The sequence below is a fragment of the Melanerpes formicivorus genome, unplaced genomic scaffold, assembly GCF_026170545.1.
Source record: "Melanerpes formicivorus ecotype bairdi unplaced genomic scaffold, bMelFor1.0.p_v2 SCAF_8, whole genome shotgun sequence".
Lineage (NCBI taxonomy): Eukaryota > Metazoa > Chordata > Aves > Piciformes > Picidae > Melanerpes > Melanerpes formicivorus.
Genome location: NW_027142360.1, coordinates 1,395,415 through 1,416,323, shown reverse-complemented (window position 1 = coordinate 1,416,323; position 20,909 = coordinate 1,395,415). Strand labels below are relative to the sequence as shown.

At 47.8% G+C, this 20,909-nt stretch overlaps 1 protein-coding gene across 10 annotated transcripts in view; it reads right to left on the bottom strand.

Annotated features, from left to right (window-relative positions):
- The window catches only part of ERC1 (ELKS/RAB6-interacting/CAST family member 1), a 435,845-nt gene extending 415,046 nt beyond the window's left edge, over nt 1-20,799 (bottom strand). For 8 of the 10 annotated variants that reach the window (XM_068141804.1, XM_068141809.1, XM_068141808.1 and 5 more), the window contains exons 1-2: nt 20,444-20,529; nt 6,389-7,223 (exon numbers count right to left, since the gene is read on the bottom strand). In XM_068141804.1, coding sequence (XP_067997905.1) covers nt 6,389-7,057 — 669 coding nt within the window. In that variant the 5' untranslated portion in view covers nt 7,058-7,223; nt 20,444-20,529. Of the gene's footprint in view, nt 1-6,388; nt 7,224-15,231; nt 15,260-20,443; nt 20,530-20,645 lie in introns of those variants that run through there. The other 2 variants (XM_068141805.1, XM_068141806.1) reach the window with 2 other exon arrangements.
- Between the last annotated feature and the right edge of the window lie 110 nt (nt 20,800-20,909).

Below are 20,909 nucleotides of genomic sequence, written 5' to 3'. Positions count from 1 at the left end.
CATTCAACAAGTCCAAGTGCCAGGTGCTGCACTTTGGCCACAACAACCCCTGCAGAGCTACAGGCTGGGGTCAGAGTGGCTGAGAGCTGCCAAACAGAGAGGGACCTGGGGGTGCTGATTGACAGCCACCTAAATATGAGCCAGCAGTGTGCCCAAGTGGCCAAGAAGGCCAATGGCATCCTGGCCTGCATCAGGAACAGTGTGGCCAGCAGGAGCAGGGAGGTCATTGTGCCCCTTTACTCTGCATTGGTTAGGCCACACCTTAAGTCCTGTGTCCAGTTCTGGGCCCCTCAATTTAAGAAGGACATCGAGACACTTGAATGTGTCCAGAGAAGGGCAACAAGGCTGGGGAGAGGCCTTGAGCACAGCCCTGTGAGGAGAGGCTGAGGGAGCTGGGGTTGCTTAGCCTGGAGAAGAGGAATCTCAGGGGAGACCTCATTGCCCTCTACAACTACCTGAAAGGTGCTTGTAGCCAGGAAGGAGTTGGTCTCTTCTCCCAGGCACCCAGCACCAGAACAAGAGGACACAGTCTCAAGCTGTGCCAGGGGAAGTTTAGGCTGGAGGTGAGGAGAAAGTTCTTCACCAAGAGAGTCATTGGTCATTGGAATGTGCTGCCCAGGGAGGTGGTGGAGTCCCCATCCCTGGAGGTGTTCAAGAGGGGATTGGATGTGGCACTTGGTGCCATGGTCTAGTCATAGGGTCTGTGGTGACAGGTTGGACTCAATGATCCTCAAGGTCTCTTCCAACCTTGGTGAGACTGTGAGACTGTGATCTAGTGTAAACACTAGATCCTAATGCTATTAAAAATAGTATTAAAATCCAGATCTAAAATTAGATCCAAATACCATTAAAAAGCCCCACATTTGTATCTGTGGGTTATGAAACCAAGTTTTGCTGAAAAGACTTTCTTTTCAAGGTCTTGTAATTATGTCCAGATAAAAAATGGAGCTTTGATTATGATCCACTCCAAGTAGGAGACAGAGTCATTCCTCTTTCTTTTCATCAGATTGTTCCAAAGATTCTAAGGAACAGCTACAAAGGAGCTGTGCACTGGAATATCTAGAGCACTGCCCCATTTCTTTTCTTTGTCCCCTCCTGCAAGCTAGGCTGATAGTGGCATTTTGGTGTTTCTTTCTTCACTTACCAATTCAGACAGCTGGCATGGCTGCCCCTGGTAAGTTATCCAACACAGCAATCACTTTCAGAGTACAGAAATGTCTTCTCTAAGCTCTTTCATCTCCAACCCTTATCTCAAATATCCACTGTTACACATGTATGTATTTATCCTAAGTAGAAGAGTTTCTCTTACTAACATCTTGACCATTATACAGACTGTTAAGAGGATCTCAGCTAACCTATTTCATTGAACTTAAAACCCCCCAACAACTCTTCCCAGCTCTCACTTCAGCCATAGCAGCCCACTCTGCTGTCTCATCTTCAAGCCCATGATGCTCCCTAATATCCCCACACCCAAGAGAGTTAAAAACCTCTCCATTTCAGCATCCATGAAGCCTGGCATATGTATTATCAGTGCAACTTCTTTTGCCATGGACTGGCAAGTCCATCAGAAGTGCTCCTCTCCTTGCTCCTTAAATCAATACCATTAGGAAGTTGTAATATCAGTACAGGAATGCTGCTAAAACGAACCATAACCTAGGAGTATCTCTCTGCTCTTGCTGCCTTTTAGGAACACACACACTGAAAGGTGGTATAATAAATGCACTGCAACCCTAGTTAGGAGTGTAATGTCTGGACAGTCTTAATACTTAGCAGACAAAAGAATAGCAGCAAAGGGTCTGCTACTTAAAGCAAAGAGCAAAAAAGCACACTCACACTGCCAAGCTCAACAGTACCACTGATGGCACTTGGTTTATTACAAGCTGCTTTTAAGTTGGTAGCACTCTCCTTGTACATTTAAAGGATAAAGAGCAGGCCAGCTGCTCAGCCTATGCTACAGTTCAAAGTAACTCAAGGTATTAGATTTTACCTCAAGAGGAAACACGGGAGAAAAGAAGCACTGGCAAAGCTAAATAAGCACCAGGAGTCTAATTTTATTTCCTTACAGAACTGCAAGAAGAGACAACACAGAAGGCTCATCCTTGGATACATTTACAGTAATTTTTGAAGTCACTACAAAGTGCTGCAACTTGACAAATGCCTCAAACATCAAGCACTCTGGAGAAGGCAGTTATTGGTTATTCTAGAAGAGATTTAAATTATCATTTCAGGCTGCAACTGGAGAAAGACAGAGGGAACCTGGAAGCTGGCAGCATTCTGGAGAGCTGACAGACATCTGCCACTGAAAGAATTAAGTGTAATGCTGTAGGATACAGATAATACCTTTATCCAGTGCCTATGGAACTACATATTGCACCATTGAACATCCACAATGGGAGAAAGTTTGGCTTTCCATGAACTAGCAACCAACTCAGCAATGGCACTAGGGTTAGAATGACAGAGTACTAAGACAAAACAAAACTTGGGTTTGAATGCATATATAGTTTAAAAACCAAAACCAAACCCACAGCAACCCAACAAAACTTAAATCAATGGAGAGGGGGGAACTAATCTGATTTTCAGGGTAAGAATCTAGTTATTAGAAGCTCAGACAGTCTCACAATGGCAGCACTCAAAGCATGTAAGAGGCTAATAGAGACAACTCGGTTTTAAACCCCAAGATGCTCACTCCATGCTGCTATCAACAGGAGAGTACTTCTCACTCTACAGAAGAATGCTGGAGGCACACCCATCACAATAAAGCAGACTGTTAAGTGCTTACCCCAAGCAAGGTGAAATCCAGAAATATTTTCTTGGTTAAACCCTCTCTCAGACATCCAAGTCCTCTAACCACAGACAGACCACAGAGATACATCAAAGCAAAAAGATGGTTTCAGCAGTACCACATTATTTCGGCTGAAACATAGATCACATCTCAAAGGTAGATCTCAGTCCAGTGGGAGATCTCGATGCAGGGCATCAGACACTGAGTTTGCATTGCACTACTACTGTCACAGGGCAATCACCTGGTCACAAGCAAGTTTCACCTGAGAGGAGCTCCTGTGTTCTGGAGTTCCATTAGTCTACCATGGTCCATTTATTTACAGAAATTGTTTCTGAGTCCAAAAAAATACTGCCTTTCCTTCCCTCTCCTGGCTTCTGATAAAGGTTTCTAAGGCAAACTTCAATGACACAGCCACACAAAAAGTAGTTTTCCGCTCAGAAAAATACAGTTCCTGCTGAAGCAGGCTGAGGAGAGCGATACCATGCCAAAGCCACGCTCCTGTTTATTGCCTTCATTGGATCCTCTTTTGATAGGGTTTGATGCCTTTGAGAAATCAGTTGCACTTGGTCTTAGCTAAATAAGGCATGTGCAAGAAACCCTTCTAGAAGTCATGTGCTGAAATACTCATACAGAGGTCTAAAACACCATTCCTGCAATTACACTGGAATTAATTTTGTAGGCAAGATGAGGGGTAATGAAGAGATTTTTTTCTGGTCCCCCAACAGACCTGAGAAATCCCTTGTTCACTGTCTAAACAGAGAAGTCTGTTTAATTACAGTAAATCCTATTAAACTGATCTTCCTTATAAAGGACTGAAGTGACCAATTCCAAAAGGCTATAGGAGACATAATGAATGCAGAGTTTAATTAGGACACACGGTTAGCTAGCCCTAATCTATTAATTAGCATTCTTAGCTTTTACAGCTCGTTGCAATAACGCCCTTTTACTTTTAAATGGCACCCTTCTTTTTTTTCTTTGCACCAAAGTTACACAATTCCAGCAGTGTGGTAGTAATTATAGTGCCTGCCTAGAGAACAGTGGCCTGGAAATATCTGTAAATGTTTAATTAGGAGATGAAGGAAAGACAAGAAAAAAACCCCAGCACCTCAGACAGAGGAATCACTGCTCTCCGAGCTACTTAGCCATTGCTTAATTCATTTTAAACCATACATTCACAGCATTTTTCCCTGCAAGATTTCCACAGCATCCTCAAATGTTCAAAACTGGTTTCAGAGGAAATGTTAGCATATTCTGAGGTACTCCCTGCAGTATAGAAATAGAATGTAAAAATGGAAAGAATCTGAGAATTCCAGTACTTATCCCACAGCCAATATCCAGAGAGTAGCACAAAGCTGAGTGAATGGCATTCCGTGTATTTATTTCCACTGGTACTACAGCACTGTAATTTTCCCAGGATTGCTCCTTTCAAGGCAATCCTGCTTTTGTATTAAAAATTCTTCAACTTTGGGCTTTCTTCACTCCAAGGAGCCAGATGAAAATCCCTCTGAAATGTTGCACACATTAGCAAATCCCACCTTGTGAGACTTAACCAGTCAGTAAGAACAGAGTTAGAAAACTGCATGACAAGTTCATTCATTACATTATTTCATACTAACTCAGGAAAAGCAACATACCTCCTTCAACTCAGCTCTCTGTAAAGTGAACAGAAAAACCATCACTGAAAGTTTCAGTGTATCAGGTTATCATTAACCAAATGGAATGCAGTAGTTAAGAGAGGTCACCTGAAAGGAGAGTATAACATTTCAGTACTACCAGCACTATTGTCAAGGATTAGGGCTGAGTTGGCTACTAAATAAGTGACAGATGCTCTCTGTGACCTCCTCTAGCTCCCCAAAGGGGAAGAGATAGAATAAAGGAGAGAAACTTACAGATTAGAAAAGAAAACTAAAACAGCTTCAATGCAAACAGTGACAATAAAATGAAATGTACACAAATAAATACAAACCCAACATCAAATCCAACCCCCCTGATGGCAATTATATCACTGATACCAATGATGCTGTGGGAAACACTGGAAAAGTCCCAGAATAGACTCAATAGCAGATGGGAACTGGATTTAGCAGCCGGATTCTGGAACTACATTCGGGAACTGAGGACTGGGCTGAAGGGTAAACCACAGAGAGACCTCCTTGGACAGCAGCCATCGAAGAAGGAAGCTTGACCCTTAGCTTTACACCCAATATGATATATATGGGAAGGAGTCCCTTAGTGGTCAGTTTAGGGTCACTTGCCCTGTCCACTCCTCCCTGCAGATGCAGCCTTTTACTCTGCATCCACAACACGGTGCGTAAGGTTCAGCAGTGGCTTTGGCCTGCATACCAACCCTTGGTGCTAACTGCACTGTTACCATTACTAGAAGCAGACACTGTGAAAGCATGCCACTAATTTCAGGAAGTGCAGGTGCTCAGAAGAGACTGAACTGAGACATTAAATCACTGAACAAAAGTAGTTCTGTCGTAACTCAAACCGGCACAACTATTTTTTTCCTCCAGCAGTTTCCCTCTCCCCTCCAGCATTCTAAAGCAAATCTTTTAAGCAGCACTGCCTAAAATAGCAATTGTGCTCGAAGAGTTTCAACAGCTTGAGTGTGCTTGAATTAGGGAAACTGTTTTATTAAACTTCCTTGGAGAGTTAAAAAACTCAATAGGGAGAGTAATTGTGTTGTGGTGAAAGCTGACTTGCCTTTCAGGAAACCCTTGGGCATGTGTTCTCTACGAGTGGGGAAGATTCTTAGCCGAGTCCGGAGAGATGCTTAGCTCGTATTTGGGCAGAAACGACTAACCACCAGGACACTAACTCATAGGCAAGTACTTACTTCACAGTTAAGCAAGTAGGAAAATGTTTAATATCCAGAGCTGACTACAAAAAGCCCTCAATTTTAATCAGCCTCTCAGTCTTATTCTGATTTACAGATGCTCTTATGAGGGACAAAACAACAGCCTGAGATTCTCTGCTCTTCTGCCTATTTTCTAACTAACCAGACCACTACAAACAAAAAACAACCCTCTAGGGTGCTTCATGATAGTTGCATAACAAGATATGCAGAGCTTATGACAAAGGGATAGCTGAGCAGGTATTAAATAGTAGGTATTAAATATTTACATGTAGTAAAGAACACAAGTGATAACTGTTTGTGAAGACTGCGGGTCTGGAGGTTTCAAGCAGAGCTCTAAAATAAGACCAATGCAACGTGAACTTTGTTTTACTGCCAACATTCAGCAACAGTTCAGTTGTATCAGGGGTCAGCAGTAAGCACATGCTGCGTCTCAGAGAGCGCTTCAAGAGGTAAGCACTGATGAAATATTAATTCTGAACAGAGTAAAACACTTCCAAAAGGAAACTGAGTGGTTAGCATCGGTCCGAAGAGAAAAACCATGTGACGCACGAGGAGAAAGGAGCACTCAAAAAGTGGCTGACACTTCTGACATGAAACATTAAGAGGTTTGCAAATTGAAAACATATCTTATTCATATCAATTGCCTTGCAAAAGAACCAATATAGTTTAGCTACTTAAATGTAACATGCAGGTTTATTAAACTCATGTGATTTCTTAAGCTCATGCAACAGCGACATTAGATGACAAACCTGGTTTTCTTCTTGCAAAACTCTATATTGCTCCTTCCAAATGGTGATTTTTGAAGCTTCATCTTTCCTCAGAGCTCGTTCCTTTTTTAGCTCAGGACTCCAGAAGGTCTTGATACTGTTCATGGAAGAGCTCAGCTTGCTTTCTTTCACCTCCACATCCTTGCGAAGCAGATCGTTTTCTCTCAACACCTCTTTGAGTTGCGTCTGCAGATCCATTATTGTGTTATCCCTGGCCTGGCGCAGCGAGTGAGGCACGGTGGATGCCATACTCACTGGAGGGAGATGGTGATCTCCAAATGCAATAGTATCACTGGCAACTCCACTACTGGCAATGTTAGGGCTGCTACCCATTGCAGTCATCCTAACACCGTAAGGCAGCCGCCCCCCAGATCGGCCCAGGGTCATGGTGCTTTTTGGGGTGTCTGCACCAACATTCTCATGGTCACTTAGATACATAGGGCCAGACGTAGCGTAGGCAGCATTTAAGGACTGAATATTTTCCATAGAAAGAGTTTTCCCACTGCCACCCCCAGTACTACTCCCAGAACCACCTCCTGTACTGTTGGTTCGACGATGGCCCAAGCGTGGTGACCGTGGCAGCCTTGGTGAACGCCCTGGGCTCTGGTTGCTTGGCTCAACCTTACCGACTGACCGAGCACTTCCATACATGATTAAGCTGGTGTTGGGAGGCAATTAGATAGGCATAAAATCAGGAATGAGAAAAATCCTGTCAAGTTCTTCAACGGTTCTAAGTCAGCTTAAGGCCAATCACAACTTATAAGGGATCCAGCTGTCCACCTTTGCAGTCACGTGCTCCCGATGCTCAGGACCATATCTGCAGCAATAAGAATGACACATTAAAATCTGCAGCAATAGAAACAACAAACTGAATACCTCATTTATCACCAACCATTTTGTTCCACAATAAAGTATGTTCTACTACCTTTGCACTTCTCCAGCACCTTTTCAATTCCCACTCACAAAACCAGGCAGTTTCACTTCAACTCCCAAAGGAACACGCGCTCTTGCTTTTCTAATGCGTATTACAGTAAAGAGAGAGAAAAAAAAGGACCCATCAACTGTCAAGTCCTAATTCTGTTAATCATGGCCTGAACTCTACAAAAGTTGTCTTTCCCCCACCCCCCCCCCCCATTTCCAACTGGCCCTAATTCTTTAACTGTCGCCTTTCTGAGAAAGGGAGACAATCAAAATGCAAAGCCCAGCCACAGCAATGGGATCAGTGAGGTCAAGAAGAACAAGAGAATCACACCTGCACTAAGAACGGGTTCCAGTCTCCTCTTTCCCTTCAGACTGGGATTTAATCCTAAACAAGACTTAAATATTTGCCCAAGTTAAGTACTGATTTCAATCAAAATATACACCTTACTAAGCAGCTCAGATTAAAGCCATTAAATAATATCAGTCCAACAGCAGGGACCTCTTAGAACACAGAGCAGTGTGACATCTTCACGCTGCCATTCCTCCTCCCCTCTACTTGTGCATGTGAACAAAAACTTTGGTAGTGTACAAATTAAAGTCCCTTAATTTTGGACTGTAAAGTTATGCTGTTCTACAGCTCTTTCACACAGGGGCACTGGGCTGGGGGCACTGTTAGCAGCCAAGGTCTAGTAGAGGAGCAAAACGGAATGAAATACACACTTGTGACTGAACTACAGCACCATACAACTACCCTCACTACACGTCTTCTTTAGGTAGTATTTTTTTTCCCAGGGTACACTATTTCAAGCCACTGTTGGGCTCAACTGAAAGCAAAACTAGGACAATGAATTATCCCTGATCTAACTTCTCCCCATTAGATCAAAACACACCAGAGAATGTCCAAAGAGCAGCAGCCTCTTATATATCCCAACATGTTTCCTTTCACACCAGCCTTCATCTAGCCTCACCTCCTGCTCAGAAGTCAGGTTTGCCAGATATTATGAGTCAATTTTTCCAAACCCTATGGCATGCTTGAGAGATAATAATTGGGCAAAGAGATGACAGACTAGTCTTACAAGAGGAATACATTTAGAAAAGACATTGCAGGAATAGTAAAAGGGAGTGGAGAGGAAGAGACCAAAAGCATCACATTGCAATGGAATGAAGCTGGAGGTGGGAAGATTCAGGCTGGAGGTGAGGAGGAAGTTCTTCCCCATGAGAGTGGTGAAGCCCTGGAATGGGTTGTCCAGGGAGGTGGTTGGGGTCCCATCCCTGGAGGTCAGGACAGTCAGGGTTGGAAGGGACCACAAGGATCATCTAGTTCCAACCCCCCTGCCATGGGCAGGGACACCCCACACTACATCAGGCTGCCCAGAGCCTCAGCCAGCCTGGCCTTAAACACCCCCAGGGACGGGGCCTCGACCACCTCCCTGGACAACCCATTCCAGGGCTTCACCACTCTCATGGGGAAGAACTTCCTCCTCACCTCCAGCCTCAATCTCCCCACCTCCAGCTTCATTCCATTCCCCCTAGTCCTATCACTGCCTGAGATCCTGAGCAGTCCCTCCCCAGCCTTCCTGTAGCCCCCTTCAGATGCTGGAAGGCCACAATGAGGTCACCTCGGAGCCTTCTCTTCTCCAGACTGAACAGCCCCAACTCCTTCAGTCTGTCTTCACAGGAGAGGTGCTCCATTCCTCTGATCATCCTCCTGGCCCTTCTCTGGACACCTTCCAGCACCTCCAGATCCCTCTTGTAATAGGGGCTCCAGAACTGGAGGCAGTACTCCAGGTGGGGTCTCCCCAGAGCTGAGCAGAGGGAGAGAATCACCTCCCTTGTCCTGCTGGCCACATTTCCCCTGCTGCAGCTCAGGATCTGATTGGCTTTGTGGGCTGCAAGTGCACACTGAGAGCTCCTGGTGAGCTTCTCCTCCCCCAGCACCCCCAAGTCTCTCTCCTCAGGGCTGCTTTCCAGCCAGTCACTGCCCAGGTATTTAAGCCCAGGCTGGATGAGGCTCTGGCCTCTAGTGTGGGGTGTCCCTGCCCATGGCAGGGGGGTTGGAGCTAGATGATCCTTGTGGTCCCTTCCAACTATGATACTACTATGTAAAAATGAAAAACCACTGGAAAAGGGTAGGAAGAAAAAAACAACTAAAAGCTCAATGAAGAAAAGAGCCTTCCTTGATCCTTCCAGGAATAAGTTAGTAGAGCAAAAGATATGACAAGAAATACTTTTGAAATGTTCAGTTTAACCCTAAATGCTCAAATACAGATGGCATCAGAGTGAAACCAGGGCTGTGGCATTTTTACACTGTGTCATAGGAGACACAGGGGTCTGAGTCATTTTACAAAGCTTATGGAAGATGTTTTGTGAGCAATCATCAAGAGTTCAAGTGCTCACTCTCTCCTTTTCTTAAGTGACGACCAAAGCTAGCAACATTATTGCTATGGAATGTTCTCCAACACACATGTAGAGGAAAATAGGCCCAGGAAGGATAGCCTTAATAACAGAAGCTGGCTACTGAAGCACCACCTACAGATTACCCTGTTCAAGAGAAGCCATTTCTTCTATTTCAGCTACATACCCTTATGCAAACCAGCACAGAAATATGAACTCTGTAACAAAGTCTGCAGTGTTCTGCTGGAGTTGCTTTAATAAGCAAGACACTGGGCCCAAGAGCTGGAATAAATGTGCTTCCTTCCAAATATCAAAGTTATTTCAAACTTCTCTCACTGTTTGAGATATCAAACTGCCAACAATGCTGCTGGGCAAGTCACATATTATTTCATAGGCACTACACAAAGTACACTCCACTGGGAGCTTGCATTCACCAGGACTCCTCAGAAAATTAATCCCAATCACAGCACTTGATTTAGTGGCTAGAAACTCACCACAGTGAATCAGGTGACAAAGGAAGAAACTAGAAGTAGTTGTTTAAAAAACTGAGGTTACTGAAGCCAGCATCAGACCATTTCTCCTCAAGACAGCTTGCATACCTTCAAAGGTGTGAAACAAAACTAGGAAGGGCAAAACTAGGAAGGGCAGGTCCTGCCTCTCCAACCTGATCTCCTTCTATGCCCAGGTGACTGCCTGGTGGACGTGGGACAGGCTGTGGATGTGGTCTGCCTGGACTTCAGCAAGGCCTTTGACACTGTCCCCCACAGCAAACTCCTGGCCAAGCTGTCAGCCCATGGCTTGGACAGCAGCACTCTGAGCTGGGTTAGGAACTGGCTGCAGGCTGAGCCCAGAGTGGTGGTGAATGGTGCCACAGCCAGCTGGCAGCCAGGCACCAGTGGTGTGCCCCAGGGATCAGTGCTGGGCCCCATGCTCTTTAATATCTTCCTTGATGATCTGGATGAGGGGATTGAGTCCATCAGCAGTAAATTTGCAGATGACACCAAGTTAGGAGCAGATGTTGGTCAGTTAGAGGGCAGAAGGGCTCTGCAGAGGGACCTCGACCGACTGGACAGATGGGCAGAGTCCAACAGGATGGCATTCAACAAGTCCAAGTGCCAGGGGCTGCACTTTGGCCACAGCAACCCCATGCAGAGCTACAGGCTGAGGGTCAGAGTGGCTGAGAGCTGCCAAACAGAGAGGGACCTGGGGGTGCTGATTGACAGCTGCCTAAACATGAGCCTGCAGTGTGCCCAGGTGGCCAAGAAGGCCAATGGCATCTTGGCCTGCATCAGGAATAGTGTGGCCAGCAGGAGCAGGGAAGTCATTGTGCCCCTGGACTCTGCACTGGTTAGGCCACACCTTGAGTCCTGTGTCCAGTTCTGGGCCCCTCAGTTTAAGAAGGACATTGAGACTCTTGAAGTTGTCCAGAGAAGGGCAACAAGGCTGGGGAGAGGCCTTGAGCACAGCCCTGTGAGGAGAGGCTGAGGGAGCTGGGGTTGCTTAGCCTGGAGAAGAGAAGGCTCAGGGGAGACCTCATTGCCCTCTACAACTACCTGAAGGGAGGTTGTAGCCAGGTGAGGATTGGTCTCTTCTCCCAGGCAACCAGCACCAGAACAAGAGGACACAGTCTCAAGCTGTGCCAGGGGAAGTTTAGGCTGGAGGTGAGGAGAAAGTTCTTCACTGAGAGAGTCCTTGGCCATTGGGATGTGCTGCCCAGGGAGGTGGTGGAGTCCCCATCCCTGGAGGTGTTCAAGAGGGGATTGGATGTGGCACTTGGTGCCATGGTCTAGTCACGAGGTCTGTGGCGACAGGTTGGACTCGATGATGTTTGAGATCTCTTCCAACCTTGGTGATACTGTACATTAACCAAAACTTCCAAAGACCATCCTACCTATGAGCCAAATTTAAAAATAATCTCCAAAATGTAGCATTAGCCAAAGTAAAAACTTCACTCAGATACCTGGATTGTCACAGCAGCTTTGCCAGTACAGAGACATATAACTGACCTGCTTTAGTATTAGTTGAAAATCCTGCCTGGTGATTACAAAAAAGACTGAAAGAACACCAATAAAAAGCTTAAAAAATAAAATAGAAGAAAAAGGTTGGAGAAAAAGGCAGTTATAAATGCACATTCTGTAGGGAAATGGTAAGACAGGCAACAGTACATCCTGCCTGAAGTGACAGGTATGAAAAATGTATTTAGAATAGAATAAACCAGGTTGGAAGAGACCTTCAGGATCATCGCGTCCAACCTATCATCCAACACCACCTAATCAACTAACCCATGGCACCAAGCACTCCAGCAAGTCTCCTCCTGAACACCTCCAGGGATGGGGACTCCACCTCCCCAGGCAGTCCATTCCAATGGGCAATCACTCTCTCTGTGTAGAACTTCCTCCTAACCTCCAGCCTAAACCTCCCCTGGCACAGCCTGAGACTGTGTCCTCTTGTTCTGGTGCTGGTTGCCTGGGAGAAGAGACCAACCTCTGCCTGTCTACAACCTCCCTTCAGGTAGTTGTAGAGAGCAAGAAGGTCACCCCTGAGTCTCCTCTTCTCCAGGCTAAGCAACCCCAGCTCCCTCAGCCTCTCCTCACAGGGCTGTGTTCCAAGCCCCTCACCAACTTTGTTGCCCTTCTCTGGACTCGTTCCAGCAAGTCAACCTCCTTCCTAAACTGAGGGGCCCAGAACAGGACTCAAGGTGTGGCCTAACCGATGCAGAGTACAGGGGCACAATGACTTCCCTGCTCCTGCTGGCCACACTATTCCTAATGCAGGCCAGGATGCCATTGGCCCTCCTGGCTGCCTGGGCACACTGCAGGCTCATGTTCAGCCTACCATCGACCAGCACCCCCAGGTCCCTCTCTGCCTGGCTGCTCTCAGCCACTCTGACCCCAGCCTGTAGCACTGCCTGGGGTTGCTGTGGCCAATGTGCAGAACCTGGCACTTGGATGTGTTCCATCTCCTGCCCTTGGACTCTGCCCATCTGTCCAGCCTGTCGAGGTCCCTCTGCAGAGCCTCTCTACCCTCCAGCAGATCAACTCCTGACCCCAGCTTGGTGTCATCTGCAAATTTACTGATGATGGACTCAATGCCCTCATCCAGATCATCAATGAAGATGTTAAAGAGCACAGGGCTCAGCACTGATCCCTGGGGCACACCACTGGTGCCTGGCTGCCAGCTGGCTGTGGCACCATTCACCACCACTCTCTGGGCTCAGCCTCCAGCCAGTTCCTAACCCAGCTCAGAGTGCTGCTGTCCAAGCCAGGGGCTGACAGGTTGGCCAGGAGGTTGCTGTGGAGGACAGTGTCAAAGGCCTTGCTGCAGTCCAGGCAGACTACACCCACAGGCCTCCTCACACATCCACAGGCCTCCCCACCTTCTATGGTCACAGGTAGTTGTCCAAAAGTGCAGAGACACACACCATGAACTGTGGAAGAAAGTATTTGAATGTAGTACCACAGTGCAACTGCTGGCCACTAAAATGACTTTTTTTCATTACAATAGCCTGGTCATAGCCAGTAAAAAGTAACAGAGAACCAAGCCTCTGTCAAAACAGGAAAGCAGATACCACTCCAAGGAGGACAGACATCTCCAGAACCATACATCAGTGACAATGGCCATTCAAAGCAGCATGAGAGCTGGTAAAGCTGCCATCAGAATGCCATGTGCCTCAAGAACAGTAAAACACCACCTCTCCAGCTTCCTGCAGACCCACTTGCAAGGTATTTGTGAAGTGACAGAAGGCAGGCCCAGGTGTACTACTCTTGTCAAAAGATCTGGTGGTTTTCAATAAAAGAATTGTGCACAGCCATAGCAGAAATGTAAGAAGTTGTGGAGGGATCACATGAACATCAGCTTCAGGAGAAAGAATCCAACAAGATGTGTTTACCGACACCGCCACGCTCAGCCCCTGTATCTAGTATTTAATGTGGACCAAAGGCTCAGGAAACAGACATTCCTGGCTACAGCTGACAGCAAGTGGAAGGTTCATTAACACAAAGTTTTGTTAAGCTCTGGAGGACCTCTCTGTCATGTAAGTATATGATGCTTTGTATACCTCCCCCTGCTACAGGAGAAATGCTATCACTGCAGGAACTACTTCTAGGTAACTGAGCAAACCCAGCACAGGAAAACACTCTGCAGGAATACAGAGAAATCCCTGCTTACATCTGCTAAAACAAAACAACTGTGGACGAACTTCTGCAGCCTTCAGCAAGCAACATTTCCTCTGAATGTCTTTTCTGCAGCTGCTGTGCACGACTGACACCGGCTGACAGACAGGAACATTAACAGAGCCAACTCCTTCACAGCCTCACTGCCCGACAGTCAGGAACGGGGCAGGCAGGAACACCCCGCGGAGCAGTGACCCCCCTACTGCTTCCCATCAGCCTCAGGGAAGCCACATACCCAGCTCCCAGAAGACTGAACTTTCTTGCAGCACCAAGCCCTGTCTGCACAAGGAAAGCTCTGGGTGTCGGTGCTACAATAACAGGACAGTCAGCCTTTGCATGAGCCACCTCAGCCTGACAAAGGCAGTGCAGCAGACCTGTTAGACTTCATTAACGGAGGGAGCAGTCATTCATAGTTTCATAATTAATACCTTAACAGTTAATCACAAGTAAGAATGACTACAGCATACACTGGGACCTGGACTCCAGAAAGGAGATGACATTCAAAACAGTAAAAGCTTATACTCCAGTAACCCCCTGACAAATATCTTTACCCAGCAAATCAAATAGTGGCTATGATGAGAGCACACACGGGGCTCACAACAACTCAGAGGTGTCAGCTGAGACAAAGACAAACCCCCCTGGATTCCTGTGACTTTCTGGTGCACACTGCAGTTACAAAAGCGATGGTTGCTATGCTACATTAAAAATGTCAAAGTAAATATCTGTCTTTGGGCTGTCCTGTTAGGGTTTTCCTAGTTGTGGAAGGTAAGAAAGCACACTGTGTTACACGTCAAATTAATGACTACTGCCCAAGAGAACTACAGAAGAAAGTTTGCTTTGGAAATCGTCTGCAAGCCAGCCAATGCTGAACCCCTGGAATTCAGGGCTGTTTATCCATATCAAAATATTCTTGTCCTCGTGGCCTTGACAGCAAGGCAACAAAAAGGATGATGGAATGACCAAAAAACCCAAACTGTGCCTATGATGACTGATTCTCTTTCCTAGGCAGCACATGTATACACGCCCAAGCACCAATGCCTGTTTCTGTCCAAGCCTTTTGTCAGTGACCTGGGTTTGGCTAGGATAGGGTTAATTTTCACAAGTGGGGTGGGTCACAGTCAGGATAGCTGAACCCAAACCAGCCAGCTGGACAGTTGGACATCAGACTTATGCCCAGGACATGTAAGAGGGGAGCAGGCTGGGGAAGGCAGCAGTGGGGCAGGCAGGGGTGTGCGCTGTACACCACTTGTTTAATATACTACTCCATTGTTAGTACTGTTTCTTCCCCTTTCTGTTGGACTATTAAACTCCTCTTATTTCAACGTAACAGGGTTTTACCTTTTCCTCCTGATTCTCCTTCCCACCCCTCCAAGGTGAAGGGATGATGGGCAGGGAGGAGCGAGTGAGTGAGTGGCTGAGTAGTGCTCAGTTGTCAGCTGGGCCTAACCTAGGACATAAAAGTAGATTGTTGTATTGTTTGTTTGTTTTTAAAGTAAGCTCACTGACTTACAAGTCTGCTCAGTTCACTGAAATCAACAGTGCCCTTCTGTGTCACAGAACACCAGAAGAGAGGAAGCAGAATAAACCATAGAATAAACCAAACCAGGTTGGAAGAGACCTTCAAGATCATCGTGTCCAACCCATCAAACAATCCAACACCACCTAAACAACTAACCCATGGCACCAAGCACCCCATCAAGTCTCCTCCTGAACACCTCCAGTGATGGTGACTCCACCACCTCCCCAGGCAGCCCATTCCAATGGGCAATCACTCTCTCTGTGTAGAACTTCCTCCTAACATCCAACCTGAACCTCCCCTGGCACAGCCTGAGACTGTGTCCTCTTGTTCTGCTGCTGGCTGCCTGGGAGAAGAGACCAACCTCTGCCTGGCAACAACCTCCCTTCAGGGAGTTGTAGAGAATGATAAGGTCACCCCTGAGTCTCCTCTTCTCCAGGCTAGACAACCCCAGCTCCCTCAGCCTCTCCTCACAGGGCTGTGTTCCAAGCCCCTCACCAACTTTGTTGCCCTTCTCTGGACACCTTCCAGCAACTCAACCTCCTTCCTAAACTGAGGGGCCCAGAACTGGACACAGGACTCAAGGTGTGGCCTAACCAATGCAGAGTCCAGGGGCACAATGACTTCCCTGCTCCTGCTGGCCACACTCTTCCTGATGCAGGCCAGGATGCCATTGGCCCTCCTGGCTGCCTGGGCACACTGCAGGCTCATGTTCAGCCTACCATCAACCAGCACTCCCAGGTCCCTCTCTGCCTGGCAGCTCTCAGCCACTCTGACCCCAGCCTGTAGCACTGCCTGGGGTTGTTGTGGCCAATGTGCAGAACCCGGCACTTGGATGTGTTCAATCTCCTGCCCTTGGACTCTGCCCATCTATCCAGCCTGTCGAGGTCCCTCTGCAGAGCCTCTCTACCCTCCAGCAGATCAACTCCTGCCCCCAGCTTGGTGTCATCAGCAAATTTACTGATGATGGACTCAGTGCCCTCATCCAGATCATCAATAAAGATGTTAAAGAGCATGGGGTCCGGCACTGATCCTTGGGGCACACCACTAGTAGTGGTTTATTCTAAGTCTCCCTACTATATACAGACAGAAAAATCTTCCAAGAAAAAATATGTCAGAAATTGCTGATAATCTTTAGGTGACCAACAGGTTGAGAAGCAGATTGAGTAAAAGGCCACCAGCTCTGAGGTTAGCATCCTGAGGGAAAGCCCAGCAGTCATTTGTCTAAGGAGTGCTTTGCTCCTAAACAAAAATTGGCACTCCTGCTGCACAGTTTTTTGAGTTGAAAGGTTAACATAAGTGGTACACATGCCCTTCAAATCACCATAAAACACGGCAATGCCTTCATTAACTGTCCATTTTACACACCATTGCCTTTCCTGCTCTTCTCTCCTATTCCTGCAAGATATCCCATCTAGAATACACTACCTGTGCAGCTCCAAGCAAGAGCCAGAAATATTATCTGCTTCCTAGTTATTGTCTCCTGTGAGTATACATTTCCTTTCATGAGATCTAGTTACTCCAGAGGGAAGACATGAATAAGATGGCAGAACATGCTTTACTCTAGAGCAGTTTCTTTGCAAAAGCAGTTTTGCCCTTTAGCTCTTCTTTGCCAGAAAACAAGGCCACAAACCCAAAAGAGTTCTCTACTGTTATACAAATGCATGCATTTCAGCTAAGCCTTTATTTGTTCTTATGTGTATACTCTGTGACACACCACTTGCTTATAAGGACTCTTCTCCTAAAGCCCTGGGGGTCAGCCACAACTCCAGGTGGAAGACAAGGTGCTGTTAGTATCCCTGTATTTCTAAAAGCCTTACCTCTTCTCCCTTGTCAGGCTAAAATGGTTCTGCACAGTGCACCAAGAGTTAACCTGGTCACTAAATTTGGGTGCCTGAGCAAATTCTTTCCCTTTGCCACATTGCTGTGTGCTTAGAGAAATCTTTCTTCCTCCAGAGACAGAGGACACACATATCTTAACAGTCTGGACATCACACTGAAAGGCTTCCCAGACACGGCAGAAGCGCTGGACACTGTCCCACTCTATTCTCTCAGCTTTAAGCATTTCAGTGGAAGTTCTGAACTGGTTACAGGATTCTGCACTTTCTGCAGACACCTTGTGGGTGGTTCTCAATTCCTGGTCTTGGCAGGGTTTTGGTCCCTCCCTGTCCTACATTCTCAAGAAAGAGGTGTTGGAAGGCTAGGAAGGGACATCAGGAATGAATGGGAGCTGCTTACAAGTCTCTACAGTTAAAGCAGACAGGAGTTACACAGCAAAAATTATCATGTGTCTTCCTGCTTCCCAAAAAAGTCTGAAACACAAAAAGCAACAGGAATACAAACAAGGACATCAACTTCCCCCCAGATCTCATGCACCAACCGACCAACTTCCCAAGAGTGTAAACACAACGTTAAAAGTGATAAAGAGACATCAAGAGCCCCAAAGGGCCTAGAAGCCCTGGTACATGCATGCAGCCAGCTACATTCAGCACACATAGCATCCATCTCCAGAATGTCCATCATAACCTCACCCTGACAACAGAGCTGCCTTAGCAATATTGACACAACCCACACACTAGCAAACAGCACTTGTCCTCCATCAGCACTGGATCAGCTAGGATCTCCTGCTCCACCACCGCCACAGGGCAGCCCACTGCATGCCAGAGTGTGAAACTCCTGGCTCAAACAGGCACTAACTGACACAATCCTCATCACCCAGAGAGTTCTTACAGCAGGGTAGCCAGCAAGGTTCATGAACATGCACTACTATCACTATTCCTTGATTCCAGCAATCAGTCTGATTATCCACAAGTACATTTCTGAGCATACTAAACAAGCCAGACACGGACCACAACTCACGAGTGTCTTAGCCAGGTTAAGTGTTGTAACAAACCTCTCACACAAGAGGCTCTGGGGGGAATAAGCTTGAAAACAGGGAAGGGTGAGGGGAGAAAGGCAACAATGGGAGAGTATCCTGCTTCACAAAACAAGGAATAACATCAAGGAACTAGCAGGCTGGTTACAATAGCATGGTGAAATAGTTCTATTCACAGAGCAACGCAGATAACTGCTACCAGGAACTGCAAAAGTGGCAGATTCAGACCAAAACCAAAATAATAAAACCCTAGGTTTCTTTCATAACCAAGATTTGCAATTCAATAAAAAGGTACAGGCCATGTAAATACCAAACCTGCTTTTTTTGCCAGTCAGGCCATTAGCCAGATGTTAAGGGAGGAAAAGTAATGTGAACAGAATCTCATAAAAGCTTGTGACAGGATCAAAGAAACAATGGTAAGACTTAGGGAAAACACAATGCTTTCCTACAGCCCAGATAACAGGAACCCAGACTGAAGAGAACCTGCTAACACCCTCACTGTGATTTGATTACAGCTCTCTTGGCTTACCAGAAAACGTGGCAAAGCTCAAGTTATAGCAAATGTTATGATCAACTCAGGTTTTACCCAGCAGAGCCCCAACTTCTTTTCTAGCTGCAGCCCTTCCTGCAGCTTGGTAGATTCATACAGTTCCAAATCTCTGGGTAATATAACAAAGTCACACACATGATTGTCCAGCAAACCCCTGGTCTGTGAGAAAGTTCTGAATGATGCTTCCAGAACTTAACTACCCTCAGTGCAGCTGCTTCAGTTACTTCATAACTAGAGGTTTATTCCAAACACCTCAGTACTGGAAAACAATTAATTGTTGCACTACCAACTCTGTTCACACCAGCATGGGCAAGGTAGTGATATTTTTATCTCTTTCAGCCTTACTTGACATGGCTGTAAGGATGCTGGCTCATAAGTGACCCTGAATTGGGGCACACATCTGAGCTGCTACAGTTTTCAACACAAAACACAGGCTGTAGCCACCTACAGCTCCAGCTGCAGTAATCTCTGGGAGAAAAGGAGGGCAGGCAGCTAGTGGAGGTTACTGAGGGTACTGCCACAGACATCCTAGCCAAGCTTGCATTTAAGAATCACAACTCTGCAGCCAAAGCAGACAACCTTTTTTGTTGTTATTGTTACAACCTGTTGGATGTGAGGTAACATGTTATCCAGCTACAACCACCCTGCACACACCAGTGTGCCCCAAAGTGAGCTTGGATGACGTCTTAAACATTCTTTGTTCTTCACACCAATTCTATTTCTATCCACTAGCTCTCATTCTCTTGGCTTCTGCACTGCCTCCCCGTCCAGGTGTTTCTTTGTATCTTTCCTTCACGTCTCCTAATGGCTCCCACTTCCACTAGGATTTCACTTTAAACCATTTCACACCAGGTCAGCACAAACCACAACGTGAACTTCCACCACGCGTGCAACGTTCCATACAAAGTAAATAATATAGCTCAAAACTAGGATTGAGAGTTCGTGCTGCAAGGCGGACAGATGTGGAAAGACGGCAGTCCCTGACACATGCTTCAGGATGGCAGCAGATTCAGAAACAAAGCACTGTGTCAGCTGACTCCTACTTTGTAGTAGATGCAATAAAATACATGAGATGTGACCGCTCACAGGGCGAAAAATAAAGCAAATCCCACGGCACCGCAAGGTCTAGGTGAAGAGACGCCGGTCACCATTACCTCAGACGATGTGACAAGACAACAAAAGCGTCCGCTTCCCAAGGACAGAGTAAAGAAGTAGAGACGGGAAAATACACTACGGAGCGCGAATGGGAAGAGCATGAAAGCCCTACTGTACGAGGCGAGCACCAGCCCGCCCCGGCGCACCGCCGCCCGCCCCGGCGCACCGCCACCATGAGCAATGCCCGGCAGGACGCGGGGCCGCTCGCCTGCCGCCAGCGAGGCGGCGCGCAGGGTGATGTGGCCGTCCCCGCTGTGGTCCCCGCGGGCCGACCGGCCGGGGGCAGCCAGGCCCGGGCTCTGGCCGCCCAGCCCCCGGGCGGTGACAGCGTGCGCGGGGCCCGGCAGGGGCGAGGCCCCGCACCCCCCCCGGCCGCGCCCGGGCGCCCCCTCTCTCCGCCCGGCCGACAGGCCACGGCAGCCCTCGGGGGCGCCGCCTCCGGACCCGGACCCACCTGAGCGGCAGCTCCCCGGCGACAGGCCTCGCCGACCGCCTGCCCCCTGCCCCGCCGCCGCAGACCCTGCCCAGCCCGGCGACTGCCCGCAGCTACCGGCTCCCGCAGGCCCCGCCCCGCTCCTGGCTCCCTCCAGCGGCCGGTAAGAAGCGTAAACCCCCCTGCCCCTCCCTCGACCCCCGCACGGAGCGAGGCCCCTCACCTGCCTGTCAGCCCACCGGGAGGGGATGCGCGACCGCGGGAGCGGGCGGCGGCGGCGCCCCGGCGTGATCGGGTCGGCTCCGTGCCTGCCGCTCTGCCTCCGCCGCCCTCAGCCTCTCGCGCGCGAGCACCACCGCTCCCTCCCGCGCCCCCGGTGCGAGACGCACAAGCCCCGCCCTAGCCGCCGCCGCCGCCGCCAAGGCGCGACGCCCCGCAGCCCCGCCCCCCTAGGCCGCAAGGCGCGCGCTCACGAGCCGGGTTTCCC